Below are 14,157 nucleotides of genomic sequence, written 5' to 3'. Positions count from 1 at the left end.
AATATTATTCTGTATGCAGATTAAAAGTTGAAAGAGATCAGAAAAAAATGGCACTTTCTTACACAAAGGGTAGAAAAAGTCTGGACTAAATATCCAGACATACAGTATTTTTTAATCATATAGCCTGGCTGAGGTCCTCAGATCAATTAGCTACTAATAACCCAACAAGCATTGGATGAATTGCCTCCTCTTATTTAAAAGCATTTCCATTGTGAAATTAATGCCCACTCCCTAGGATCTACAGCACTGAGAAACTGTATGTCTAGTCTGGGTGTGGTAAATACTGTATATGGCGTGTGTTTAATGCATTTACACATAAACCATACTCTAGAACAACAGTTTTGCCAGACATCTTAGTGACACCAATTAATCTAGCCACTATGTATCTGGAAGGTGGTAGGAAACTGGAATCTTTCCCGGGCACCATCACTAGCTACGGTGATAGTGTTTGATTTTGGTTGATCTTTTTCTTCATGCCATACCATGTTGCTACACTGTGGGTTTAGTTTGATATGATACATATGATATGAACACTGATATAATGTTTATTGCTTTCAACATGGAACAAAAGCTTCAATGAAACTGGCTATGCTCAGTTATATGAATGTAGCACACTGAAGTGTTACAGGTGCAATTATTTTCAGAAAACAGGAATACTCATAAGCACTTGATTTTGTTCACAAGAGCAACATTTATGCACTCTCCAAAATAGCTAGGGATTAAGCTTAAATGAAGCTATTTTAATTTTTTAAGCAAAAAACAAGAAAATTGGTGCTTTGTTTCATGTTCTGAAAAAAAATCCTTTTTTGGCCTTGAAGAATGGCATCAAAAGTTAGTATCTTTAAGTAAATCTGAGCAGTAAAAAAGTACATCTCTGAGTGTTAAATGGCAGAAACACAAGCATGTTTCTTTCAAAACGAGAAACCTTGGATCACTAAGGCCAGTTCATTTGTGTTTGTTCCATAATTTCCTCAGAAAGGTACAGGCCCTTTAGCCTAACACCAGAATATTTTCAAGTCATCAGGATTTCCGTCTCCAGGCCTGTATTTCTACAGGCCTGTATTTTCGCTCACTGCCTTATTTCTTCCCCTTGTCGTCTCTGTCGCCAATCATTACTTGCCCCATGTTGGACCTGAGCTCGGTAAGGACTTGTACCTGCAGATTGGAAGCAGACGCTGGGCTCACTGGCAGGACAGCTGCAGCCAGGGTGCGAGCCAGGAGTGGATTGGGGGGATTGCAGCTGGCTGGGTGAGTTGCCTTCCAGTAGGCCTCCAAGTAGTCTGCCATGTGCTCACAAGCGTCCTCCAACTGATTCTCGTCCAGAATGACATCAAACATTTCCTGTGGGAAAGGAAGGTGTGCAATAAAATGACAGCTTCTTTGCAAACGCGGGAGGACAGTTATTATTGCAAGCATTGGAGTGGAGTAATTGGAATCACAATCAAATCACAGGTTGATATATTTCCTATATTTCCAATAATTTTTTTTAGTTTTAGGGGACATTTGCTAAAAACCAATAATGAAACTTATTTCATTGCTTAATAATAGGATGGTTCAAATTCACTTCTATAATGTCCTGCTGCCAATATTAATCATGGATCCTCTCAGTGCAGCCTCCTGATCTAGTAAGGAAGCCAAGATGGTCATACAGAGGACGCATCACACCTGGCAGTGAGGCATTACAGATATGGTTTTGGGACCTACAATTATGATACAAAATGTTTGAAACCTCAGTTTTTATTTTAGGCCGTATTTCCTCATTCGGGTGAGTGCAGATCACAGTGAAGAAGAAACCACATTGAACAGCGTTTCTTTAACCTTTGAAAGGTTGTGTAAGGCACAGTGCAGACTGCAAGCATACTGCACCATACTAACAAATCCAACTGATGAATGTACTTCTCTTACCAACACCTATAGATTGGTAACGAATAAATTACATGTTGAAAAATTATGAATGGGCTCCATAAAAGGTGTCGCTTATACATGGGTGATACATTTGCAATTTTTTATCTGTTCCTACTTAAAGTGAGAGTAAATATCTTAGCTAGGCATGCATGAGTAACATTGCTTATTTCTTTATTTCTTTCAGTATAACTTGGGAAACTATTATCAGACCTCAGTGATTTATTAAACTAACCAAGTCTGTGTAGAACATCATTGTCAGTATACTAAAATCACCCAATGCTGATAAAGCTCCTTCTATAACATGCTTCTGTCTTTTATTGTTAAAATGTTTGCTTTTTATTCATATTCTGTTATTGGCTTGGTACGGTACTGCTGAAAAAAAATGTTACTTTTTTGCATCTGTTACATTATTCTTTTATGTCTCCTTGACAATTAAAATGTTTATTGTCTGTACATTTAGTTCAGTATACAGTACTCCTATTCTACCTTTGGGCTCTTGTTACAAAGTCTCTAGAGTAATCTTTTCCTTTAGATTTTGTCTAAAATTTCTTCATTAAAACTATTTAGGTCATACCATGTTTGAACTAAATCTAGACTAAGATGGGATTTATTTATTTTAGGGATTCATTTGTTGTGAGTCTGTAACATTACATTTTTGAAGTGAAATGATTTTTCTTCTACTGACTCTGAATCCATCTGTTCCATCCATCCATCTAACTCACAATGTGTAAGTTCTGCCTCATTCCAACAGTGTGCTTTTCCAAAATGAAAACCTCTATTTTTACATTTTAGATTAAATGTATATATTCAAAGTAACCATATTACAGTCACAAATTCTCAATTTATCTATCAATTTTGATATTTTGAAAAAAAGAAAGGTAATTTTAAGAACATCTAGTAGGTTCCTTTACAGTTTGGGTTACTAATGCATTAAATAACCATTTCAAGCATGTGAATTTCAGCTTCTGACTTTTGATACATTACTCAGTGTCAAGGTGAAAATGAAGGAAAAAAAACAGACATAGTAGAAACCTACTGTATATGCCCTGTTTTACAGAGAACAACACCTTCAGTCCAGTCACATTAGATTAACTCACTAGCAGTGCAGTGAAGCCAAGCTCCCTTTAGCTATGAATCAATTTCTCATTTAGAACACCTTGAAAAATGTATGGCACAGACTTTCATAATGGTGCCCTGTTTATGCTTACATGCAAAAAAGATTTTATAATTTTCCAATTAATACATTTGTGATTTGTTGCAGTTAGAAGTGGTAAGTTTCATTTGATACTCGGTATCCAATGTCATTTTTGTTACAGACCTTTATGAACTCTTTTTCCAATACAAAACCTGTACACATGAAGGCATTAAGTGACCAAAAAAATACCTTTCAGCAGGATAGTGATCCAAAGCACAAGGTAAAAGCTACACTGGAGTGGCTTACAAATAAGAAAGTGAATGTTCAAGTCTTGACTTGAATCCTATTGGGAAACCATAGAAAGACTTGAAAAACTGCTGTCCATAACCAATCTCCAAGCATCTTCAGAGAGCTTAAACAAATCTGATACAAATGATGAGCAAAGATTACACCAAGCCAGTGTGCAAAGTTGATAGAAACCTAGGCAAATAGACTTGCGGCTGTAATTGCTGCCAAAGGTGCTTCTATTAAATGTTGAATTCAGTCTGAATGCTTATGCAATCAATTCTGAGCTCAATTCTGGACCTGGGGTGCGATCTCTGTTCTCCCTTTGCTTGCATGGTTTCCTCCCACAGTCCAAAGACATACTTGTGAGTTAAAAACAAGACATAATTGCAGGTTAACTGGCTTCTGGGAAAACTGGTCCTAATGGGAGTGTGTGCATTCTGTATGTATTTGCCCTGCAACGGGCTGCAATGTATTTGCCCTGCAATGTTCCGACGCTGGGAACAAACATGTTGGATAATGTTTACACTACCTTCCGGGATGGTTACAAAGCCCTCCCCAGACCTCCTTTCAGCAAATCCAATTACGCCTCCATTCTGCTACTTCCCGTTTACAAGCAGAAGCTTAAACAGGAGAGGCCAGCATTAAGAACCATTCAACGTTGGTTGGATGAATCGGATTTTATATTAAATCACTGTTTTGCTGCCACTGACTGGCAGATCTCCCTCAAAGATACCGGAAATAATATCTGTATATGGACTATGTTACTGGCTACATCAGTAAATACATTGAAGACGTGGTTCCCAGGATTACTGTTCACACATATCCAAATCAGAAACTGTGGGTAAATGGTGAGATACGTGCTAAACGTAAAGCTAGGACAGCTGCTTTCAATTCTGGCGATAGGGATAAATACCAAAAATCCAGATATGACCTCAAAATAGAGTTATATTATCACGACTGCAACACCTGGAACAAGTGGAGTGGTATACGCACCATTACAGACTACAAAACGCAACCCAGCTATATCGCACAACAGTCTTCCTCTCTTCCTAATGAGCTAAATTCATTCTATGCTTGGTTTGAGGTCAGTAACGCAAATCCAGTCAGGAAGATTTCAGAAATTCAAGACGGAAACCCACTGATCATATCCAGAGCGGATGTGTGTAAAGTTTTTAAAAAGACCAATCCACGCAAGGCTCCTGGCCCTTATGCTATCCCTGGCCGTGTTCTGAAGGCATGCACAGACCAGCTGGCAGATGTCTTCTCAGACATATTCAATCTCTCTCTAACTCAGTCTATAGTTCCTTCCTGCTTTAAGAAAACCACCATTGTCCCTGTTCCTAAGAAACCCAGAGACAGCTGCCTGAATGACTACCGCTCTGTTGTACTCACATCAGTTATCATGAAGTGCTTCAAGCGGTTAGTCAAAGCATACATCAACTCCTCACTGCCTGACACCCTAGTCCCACTGCAATTTGCGTATCGCCAGAACAGGTCAACAGAAGATACTATTGCCACTGCCCTCCATACTGCCCTCTCACACCTGGATAAGAAAGGAACATATGTTAGAATGCTGTCTGTTGATTACAGCTCAGCATTCAATACCATAGTGCCCTCAAAGCTTGTCATCAAGCTCCAGGACCTGGGACTGAATACCTCCCTCTGTAATTGGATCCTGGACTTCTTGACAGAAAGTCCATAGGTGGTGGGGGTGGGCACCAAGACCCTCTACCCTGACTCTTAACACTGGAGGTCCCCAAGGCTGTGTGCTTAGCCCTGTCCTCTACTCCTTATTTACCCATGATTGTGTCACCAAGCTTAACTCAAACTCCATCATTAAATCTGTGGACGATACAACAGTCATCGGCCTGATCACAGATGGTGAAGAGTCTGCGTACAGGGAGGAGGTTGAAACTTTGGCAGCATGGTGCCAGGAGAACAACCTCTCTCTGAACATCAGTAAATCTAAGGAGATGATTGTGGACTATAGGAAACACCAGGAAGGAGTTCACATACCTATCTATATCAATGGGACTGCATTGGAGAGGGTCAGCAGTTTTAAGTTCCTGGGAGTTAACATCTCAGAGGACTTAACCTGGACCCACCACACCAACACCGTGGTCAAAACAGCATGGCAGCATTCTTTCTCCGTAGGCTAAAGAGGTTTAGCATGCTGTCACATATCCAGGCCAACTTCTACAGGTGCACTATTGAGAGCATCCTGACTGGTTGCATCACTGCCTGGTATGGAAACTGCTCCGCCCGGGATCGCGAAGTACTGCAGAGGGTGGTGAAGTCAGTGCAGCTCATTACCGGCTGTGAGCTACCAAACATCCAGGATATCTACTCAGCTAGAAGGCCAGGTCCATTCTCAAGGACCCCAGTCATCCAAGTCACAAACTGTTTTCCCTCTACCGTCTGGTAAACGGTACCGAAGCATTCGAAGCATTCGGTCAAAGTCCAACAGATTACGGAACAGATTCTACATCCAGGCAATAAGACTGCTAAACAGCCAACCTGCAGCTCCTTTAGCAAATCACCCGTAATGGCTACTTGGACACACAGTTTTCATTGTATTCAGCATACTGCACTACTTAGACATAATACATTGCATACACCATGGACACATAGCACCTCAATTCATATTGAGTTTTATTCAATTTCTATTACACTATTATCTATTATTATGTAACCTTATTTTCCTAACCTTAATTTTGTGATTCTTGCGATTTTTAAAATTTTTGTGAGCTCACATTGCATGCAACTACTGCTGCACGCTGTATTGTTGTGCATTTGATAAATAAACTTTGATTTGATTTTGAATTTGATTTTGATGTATCTTGGATGTATCTTACCTTGTGCCCATTGCTAATTGGGATGGGTCTGGCTCCCAGGCTTGAATTGAACAAAGTGCTTAGAAAATGGATGGATGAATGGAAGAACTGCTCACTCTTCAGATCAGAAAGAGACAGCCATTTTGACTGAAAGAATATTTTATGTAACCCTCCCATGCCATTTCTGGAAAGCTGTCTAATGAAAGCCAAGTTTCAAAAAACATGTTAAAAAATACTGCCATGCAGGACTTTATGTATTCAGTCCTTAAAATCTTTAGTCATGGGTGCAGATGCAGAAACTTTCTCATGTTTTTTTAATCAAATTTAACTTTCAACTCAGTGATGCAACTAATCCCCCTCTGCTATGGGGGGAGATGAGTTTCAGATTTTTAAAATCAAAGGCAATTCACTGATTGACAAAAAGCAAAGCTTGTAACTTGTTTTTATCTGAACAGAATTAAAACATGCTGAATCTGATTTTTTAGAACTAAATGCAAACAGATTAAAAGATTAACTAAATTGTTCCTGCATGTATCAAAGTAATTTCAACCTAGTATGTAATGTAAGCATGTTCAAATTCCCTTTAGAAATAAACGGACAAACTTGAATCCTGATGTGAACCCTTAGTCCTGAGAAATGCTATTGGTATATTATTTAACTGATATGTAAAACTTTGGTATACAATCTGACTACAAAATCAGGTCTCAAAGCATAATTATGTTTGGCATGTAAAGATTTTAATAGTTATTTCCATTTGCTAATTTCATCCTAAAGTGCTTCATATATACAGTAAGAGGAGACCCTTTTCATCAACCATTGACATCCAATACACAGTAGATTAGGTGGAGAATTATGAAATTACTTCACCAGTTTTCCCATCCATTTTCTAACTGCTTTATTCAATACAGGCGAGCAGGGGGCCTTAAGCCTATCCCGGCAACGAACGCAAGGCAAAACACACCACTGATTGGATTCCAGCCCATCGTAGGGCACACACAGACATGCACACACTCACACCAGGGCCAATTTTCCTAGAAGCCAGCTAACCTACCAGTATGTCCATGGACTGTGAAAGGAGACCGAAGCTCCCAGGAAAAACACATGCAAACATAAGGAGAACATACCAACTCAATGGAGATAGTACTCCAGGTCTGGAGTTGAACCCAGTGCTGTGTACCACTATGCCACCCATTTCACCAGCTCCATTAAGCGTAGGTTTATGAAGTACACATTGTGCAAGTACAGAGCAAAATTTTGAGATTTATGCGGTAAGAGGGGGAGATCTTTAAATTTACCAGAAAGAATACTCAGAACTTTGGTTTAAGTTCTCGTCTGGAAAATGTCCCTATTCTGGGGCAATAGTTTGGAAATTCTGGGTCAGGGGGAAGTGTGCTACCACTAATCAACCAACATGAGCAACCTGACTTTAAATCCTTTTTATAATGCAATTCTTCATGAGCCTTTAGAAAGCTGGTGCAGTCGGTTTCCTGTGCTGGAGCTGGATTGTTACAGTCTGTGTGTTTTGTTGGAGCTGGGCTATTACAGTCTGTGCCCCTTGATGGAGCTGGACTGTCCTGTGCTAAAGCTGGACTATTGTAATAGGTGAAGGTTACTCACCGGAGGGCATTGTGCCAGTTTGTCAGCTGCCACCATCTGGACGTTCAAGTGTTTAGCCTGGGATTTCCCTCTAGACTTAATTAATCTCTGTAAAACCTAAAAAATTGAAAAAGCAGACAAAGAATAGTTATTCTGCTTATTGCTCTTTTTAATCACTCTTTTTCGACAGTTTTCCAACAATGCTTTTTATTTTGAGTGTCACATGTAGTTCAGAGCAGTACAGTAAATAGCACTTGTTTTATTTTAACAAAACATCCCAATAAAAAAAGAATATTTCATAAATGAACGTAAAAGAAAGTATATACTTTTGCAACACTCTTTCATTTCTGCTGTTAGTCTATCAGTTAAGACATTGTCTTGCAACCTGGAGCAAGGAATTTCATTGTGGTTTGTAGATTTACAAGAATGTATTTTTCTTATGTAAACAATACACATGACTGCTAAATATTGTAGTCATGAGGAATAACATTACCCACTAAGAAAAGGTGTTTTGGAATGTTTATGGAGAAGCCAAGCACAGTAAATTGGCTTAACCTGATTCGCTGCAGGATGAGAAAGTTAGGACCCACAGAAAGAAATTAACCAAAGGGTGCTGCAAAGCTGGACATGGGTTAAAGGAGGATATAGGAAGATGAATGGGGACAAGAGAGATAAAGGCTTACTGTGGTATTTACTGTTTTTCATGGGAAAAGTATCTTAGTTTCAGTGCTAGAGATCAGGGAGAGGTGAGATGGTTGCTGTCATCCCTCTTGAACTCTTGTTAAAAACTTCATTTCATATTATATACTGTATATGTTATTAGATTATAGCTATAATTAGTTATTAAATTAGCTATAATTAAATTATCTACATCTGATTATTTTAATTTAAAAATCATTGTTTTACTTTGCATATTTGATAAAAAAATTATTATTAGAAGTACAAATGCACATAGATATCTGTACATGATACTAATATTATAATTATTTCTGTACTTTACTAAGATTCTTAGCTGTTTAAGTGTTGTGTTCTTCACTATTAAGAAAACATCAAAGTATACACAAAATATTTTATTTTTTTTCTGATTTAAACATTCAATTGTCCACATAGATATTCACTGTAAGGATTGACTACAATCATATAATTGCAGATACATCTAAATTCACATTTAAATCTAATAGTGAACCATAATCAGCCTTTCATCAATAATCTACAAGGAAACAGACAAGAAAGACTGAATGGCCACCTCCTGTTTATCACATTTAACACATTCACATGGGCTTAGGTTCTTATGTAGGGGGAGTTAAGTACAACAAAAGCCTTAGAACAAAGGAACAAAACAAACTACTGACACAATCAGTAAATTGAGTTGCACAACAGGAAGGAAGCAAACTGTACACAGTTCGATAAGAGCCTTAGTAAAAGAGTTGTACCATAAAGTACAATTTAGAAAAACATGGTCCCCATGGCTTGGAGAATGGGAAATTAAACGTTCATTGGATATTACGCAAGCAGTGCTCAAGTGTACTAGTTTGACTGAGCCCTGGGACTGAGTCATAAGAGGTGGAAATAAAACTGTTTAGGCACTGTTTGCATCACATTTGACAGTTATCTGGCAGTTTAATGGAAAGGTATTTAAAACTCAACCTAGAGGTCTGGTATTTAATAGATCTTTCAATTACAACTTAATTTACTTGTCATAAAATGTCTAATAAAATGAATCCCGATTCTACTTATATTTTTCAGTTCCCTTTAAGGAAAATCTATAGGTTAGAAAAAAATACAAAAATAACAATCTGAGCAAGTGTCAACAAAAATGTATAAACTTAAATGACAATCATGGAAAAATGTTAGATACTTAAGCGTTCAATAAAAGTTAGAAAACACCCACTTTTACTTTTCTAACAAGAAACGTACCTTAGGAGATGAAATCTTTACATAAACAATGATAGGAGCCAGGGAGGTCTTCCCAAGCTGAGCTGGATGATTGATGGTGTCAGCATCCAAAACCACCAACTGCAGGGTCCTTGCAAGTTCAAATATTCTTTCAATTTCACTTTGCACTTCAGCTAGATGAAAACAAAGAAGTAGCATCACTCTGATTTTAAAGATACAGTATAAAACCAAAAGCTCCAAAGTCACGCCTGTCCAGAGATGTACTATATACAGTATGTGGAATGTCCCTAACAGAGAGAAAAAAAACACTTTAATATCTTCCACTTTTTTTGCACTACTGAACCTCGAAGCACATGGATGTTCTAACATAATCCCAGAGCTCTATTCTTGAATACATCTGTGTGATATATTTGGTGAAAATGGTAAATCTATCCTTATGCATAGAAACCATTATTCAGTGTTGCTATAATTATATAAATACAGTACATCTAGCATCCGTGATTATATTGTATGCCACCCCCAACTGAGCGAAATAGAAAATGTCACATGAAAGGGATAAAAATAAGTAAATATTTCTGAGCCAAGACCAGACAATACGGTGCCTGCACGTCTGGACGGTGTGTATAGAGATGGACATTACACCTGGGTGCCCCAGGACTTCTGGAAGCAATTCACAGGGCTTAGAGGATATTTTGAGATCCCAACCATTACTAGGGCCTTGCTGACTTTAAAGACGACACACATTAATCTGTCTGAAATGTTGATCAAAACATTGCATTGTCAAGAACACTTATGTCATCGAAATCTTATATTTGTTCTTGATTTGGAAAAAAATGAAAATGGGTGAAAACTGGTTCACAATATAATAATGAAGTCAATGACATGAGAACAACCTGGTGAATAATAACATTTCCTTTAACAAGAAGGATCAAATTTTGACTGACTTGGTGTTTAAATTAAAAACATTAACCATAGCTGATCAAAGTTCATATGATCACAAAAACAGATGAAGTGGTACAATATCCCATAAATGTATTGTTTTTGTGTGTTCTTTCATAAGAATTTGATATCATTAAGCCATGCTGCTTGCTTAGATGTGTATTTGTGATATTTAAAAACTTCTAACCATTCAGAAATTGTGGTAGAATCATTAAAACCACATTAAGAATAATTTCTAATTAAAGTACAACTTGGAATGAGAATAATTTTAAAGCACCGAAATGTTAACGGGAAGCTTTTTCCAAGAATAGAGCACCGTATTTTATTTCTTTCCATACATCAAGTTTGTAAGGTGAGGGAGGATGAAAAGTAAAGGCAATTAAGTCGAATTCTATGATCAGACTTTTGTTACAAAGGACAAAATGGGTTAGTGAGGAAAGAGAAATGTAGGTAAAACCGACTCAATCATTAAAGAAAAGCAAAAAACAAAGTAAATTAATCATTCTGTGTAATACATATAATACAGATTCATAAAGGTCAATTCATATCAATTCAAGACTTTGTCTCTCTTTATCTTTGCTCATTCTCAAATCTCTACATGGTGGCAGCTTCCTGCTGGGAAGGAGTAAGAAGCTCCTGGCAAACAGAAAGTTGCCACCAAGTAACCCATTGAAATTTCCCAATGGTTCGTCTACACTAATGCATCCTGGCCCTCAACAGGAAACACTTATTCTTCTGGTTTCTGTTCTGATTGAGCTCTCAGTTACTTGATTGATCTTGTAATTATTAAACCTGTTTTTAATCATGTTCAGCTCTTCAACAGATTCAGATTTCAAGGTAACTATGATATTCTATTTCCATTTTCTTTAAAGAAATCAGTAACAGCCATTTATTTTTGTTGGATGTTTGTCAGCTGATTTTAACATACAGCTCTCCAATAGAGAGTCACGCACCTGCTCAGCTACACAACACTGAACAAGTGTTCAGTGACATGATCCGGACTAAACATAGCAACATCCAAGCCACAATGGCTCAAACTTCACTCTGACAGAGTATGGATTGATCGAGCCACTTGGAAGTCGGAATATCTCAAGAGCTGGAAAAAATTGGACAGGCTACTTATTAAATTAAAAAAGGATTTAAACAAGCCCAGCTGAAACAAGATCCAGGAGAGTATATCTTCAGCATTATTATTGCACTTCTATTATTTATTTTTGGCTTGTATTGTATTAAAAATAATATAATGTGCAAAACCCACCAAGAAATGTTTTCATTTTCCTTGAGGATTAACGACTGAATTGTGATTCAGATAATCAATAAATAAAGAAAAACAAACCAGAGATAGGAGCTTTAAATTAAAGAACAGCATGTGCTTTTGCACCTTACTCATAATATTGATCACAAATTGCAAAAGGAATGAGTGAAACATTAAATTAATATGGATCCAGCCAGTTATCTTCAATAGTACCCTCTTATTTCTTTTACCTTAAATAAGATATGAAACAGATTTCAACTCTTCACAAAAGTTAAGATTGTGAAGATCAAAAGGTGGAATCCTATTGCTCATAGAAAATTAATGTTAGTTTAATGTTATAAGTTCAGATATAAGTTATACAATCAAAAACGTTGTTTATTTTTTAGCAATCTGTTGAAATACATGAATATAAATTAATATATTCTAATCACAATTCTTCATCTATCCAAATAATTTACAGTTATTTACCCACCGCATTCTCATAATCATTAATTTCTCTGAGCTTGTTCGCTTCTTACAATGAACCTAAAGCTGCAGGCAATATCTGTATTCCCCTACACATGGTATGCATGTTCAGGTTTCTAAATTCTAGTTTGATCTGATGAGATCTTTCTGTTTTGTTTGGCTAAGATGATCTGTAGGACTACAGCTCATAAATCACCCAACAAATCAAAGGAGAGCGTATCCGATACTTTCAAATACAAGCCAAAAATAATCCTTTTCATTTAATTGTGAAGCTAGTTAAAACACTCATTTGATTACATATAATCTCTTCCTCTAATCTGTACATAACAATGGTCTCTTTGCACACAACAAACACTGAACACACACAAACATCTACAAATATACCATACATACCCACAACATCTGGAAAGGGAGGGCATAATGAAAGCAATAGAATGGAAAAAGCCAGGAAAATCAGGTCCACGTACAATTGAATAGAGTGTGATACATGTATTCCAATAGCACTAACTGCAGGAATTGTACACTGACACACATGACACATAGTAACAAAACATGATGCCACCTTTGCAGACTTTACAAAATGTGACTGAAACTGCAGAAAGATACAGATATTTTCAGGATTCTAAACACTTAGATATGTCAAAGAGCAATTTACCCAAACGGAAAAAAAAAGTTTAATGTTTTTAATGTTTCAGGTAAACATTAAAATTGATATAAACCATAAAAATGTTTGTGCATGGGGAAAAATGAACAAATAATAAAACATGTAAATTGGTTTATAAGTTCACTACATTTTTAGCCCAAATCCCTATAGTACTTCATTCTTATATTTTAAAATTATATTTTAACACTTGTTTCATAAGACTACTGCATGAAATAAGAACAGAACATCCTGAGAGGACCAGTTCTGACTCACTTCTCAGATTTGGCGCTTTAAAAAAAATGTTTTCTATTTGGTTTAATAAGATGACTTGGCAAAGAGTTCTTAGCGTCAGCCATTTTCTGTGGAAAAGTGTTTCCTGGTAGCACATTTCAATTTACTTCTATGAGATTACCATTTATGTCCCCACAATCTACTGCTATTGTAATTATTTGATGTTTTACATCAGAGGAATGGTTGTTAGCATTTGCTGGGATTCTAATAAAAACTGACTGTTTAGAGGTTTTTGCAGGAGTGAATATCAGAATGTGCAGGTTGATGGTGGCAGTGGGTATTATTTTGTTTCTCAAGCTCATTTTATTGTACCTGTTTAATTTAAATACACACCTTTTCTTTCCTCTTCCATGTTCTTTTCAACTTAGCCATCAACACTATGCAATTACTGCGGTTGTCAGTGAGGTGGGTTAAATAATAGAGCTGTATATTTCATACATCAAATAAAACATAGTACAAAGGCTTTCAAAAACACATCTCCAGTATATCTGATGTACTGGACCATGACCAAGTATAAAGAGAGAGAACACTTGGAAACTTGTTCAGTCCTAATTCAAACTACCTATATTATGAACAATCCTCCAGTGTGTGCAAAAAGCAAACTGCAATTATTTTCACTACTTTCAGTTACACTTTATTTTTCTAATATGCACAAGGTTATCAAACCAGTTTTTTAGAATTACATTTATTATCATTGTGATAGGATTGCAGGTTGAGGCAAGATGGCAGATCTTGTAAATACCCAAGAAAGCCTGTGGGGAATGACCTGCCACCCCCAGTCTCCTAAATGGAGGAAGACAACTGCCCAAGAAACAGTTAAAAAACCAGGAAGCAGAGACTTGCAGTGCTGCAAGTCAAGAAAGTGAACAAAACCTTTGTAACCTGCTGCACCAGAGAGAAGTGAACAAGG

General features: G+C 37.0%; 1 protein-coding gene across 7 annotated transcripts in view; it reads right to left on the bottom strand.

Annotated features, from left to right (window-relative positions):
* The window catches only part of LOC102690009 (voltage-dependent L-type calcium channel subunit beta-2), a 157,354-nt gene that overhangs the window by 3,490 nt on the left and 139,707 nt on the right, over positions 1 to 14,157 (bottom strand). For all 7 annotated transcript variants that reach the window (XM_015354500.2, XM_015354505.2, XM_069191077.1 and 4 more), the window contains 3 exons: positions 9,676 to 9,827; positions 7,780 to 7,875; positions 1,156 to 1,341 (listed from right to left, as the gene is read on the bottom strand). In XM_015354500.2, the coding sequence (XP_015209986.2) occupies positions 1,156 to 1,341; positions 7,780 to 7,875; positions 9,676 to 9,827 (434 nt within the window). The remainder of the gene's footprint in view (positions 1 to 1,155; positions 1,342 to 7,779; positions 7,876 to 9,675; positions 9,828 to 14,157) is intronic.

Source organism: Lepisosteus oculatus, chromosome 6 (genome assembly GCF_040954835.1).
Source record: "Lepisosteus oculatus isolate fLepOcu1 chromosome 6, fLepOcu1.hap2, whole genome shotgun sequence".
Lineage (NCBI taxonomy): Eukaryota > Metazoa > Chordata > Actinopteri > Semionotiformes > Lepisosteidae > Lepisosteus > Lepisosteus oculatus.
This window is presented reverse-complemented; position numbering and strand designations above follow the sequence as displayed.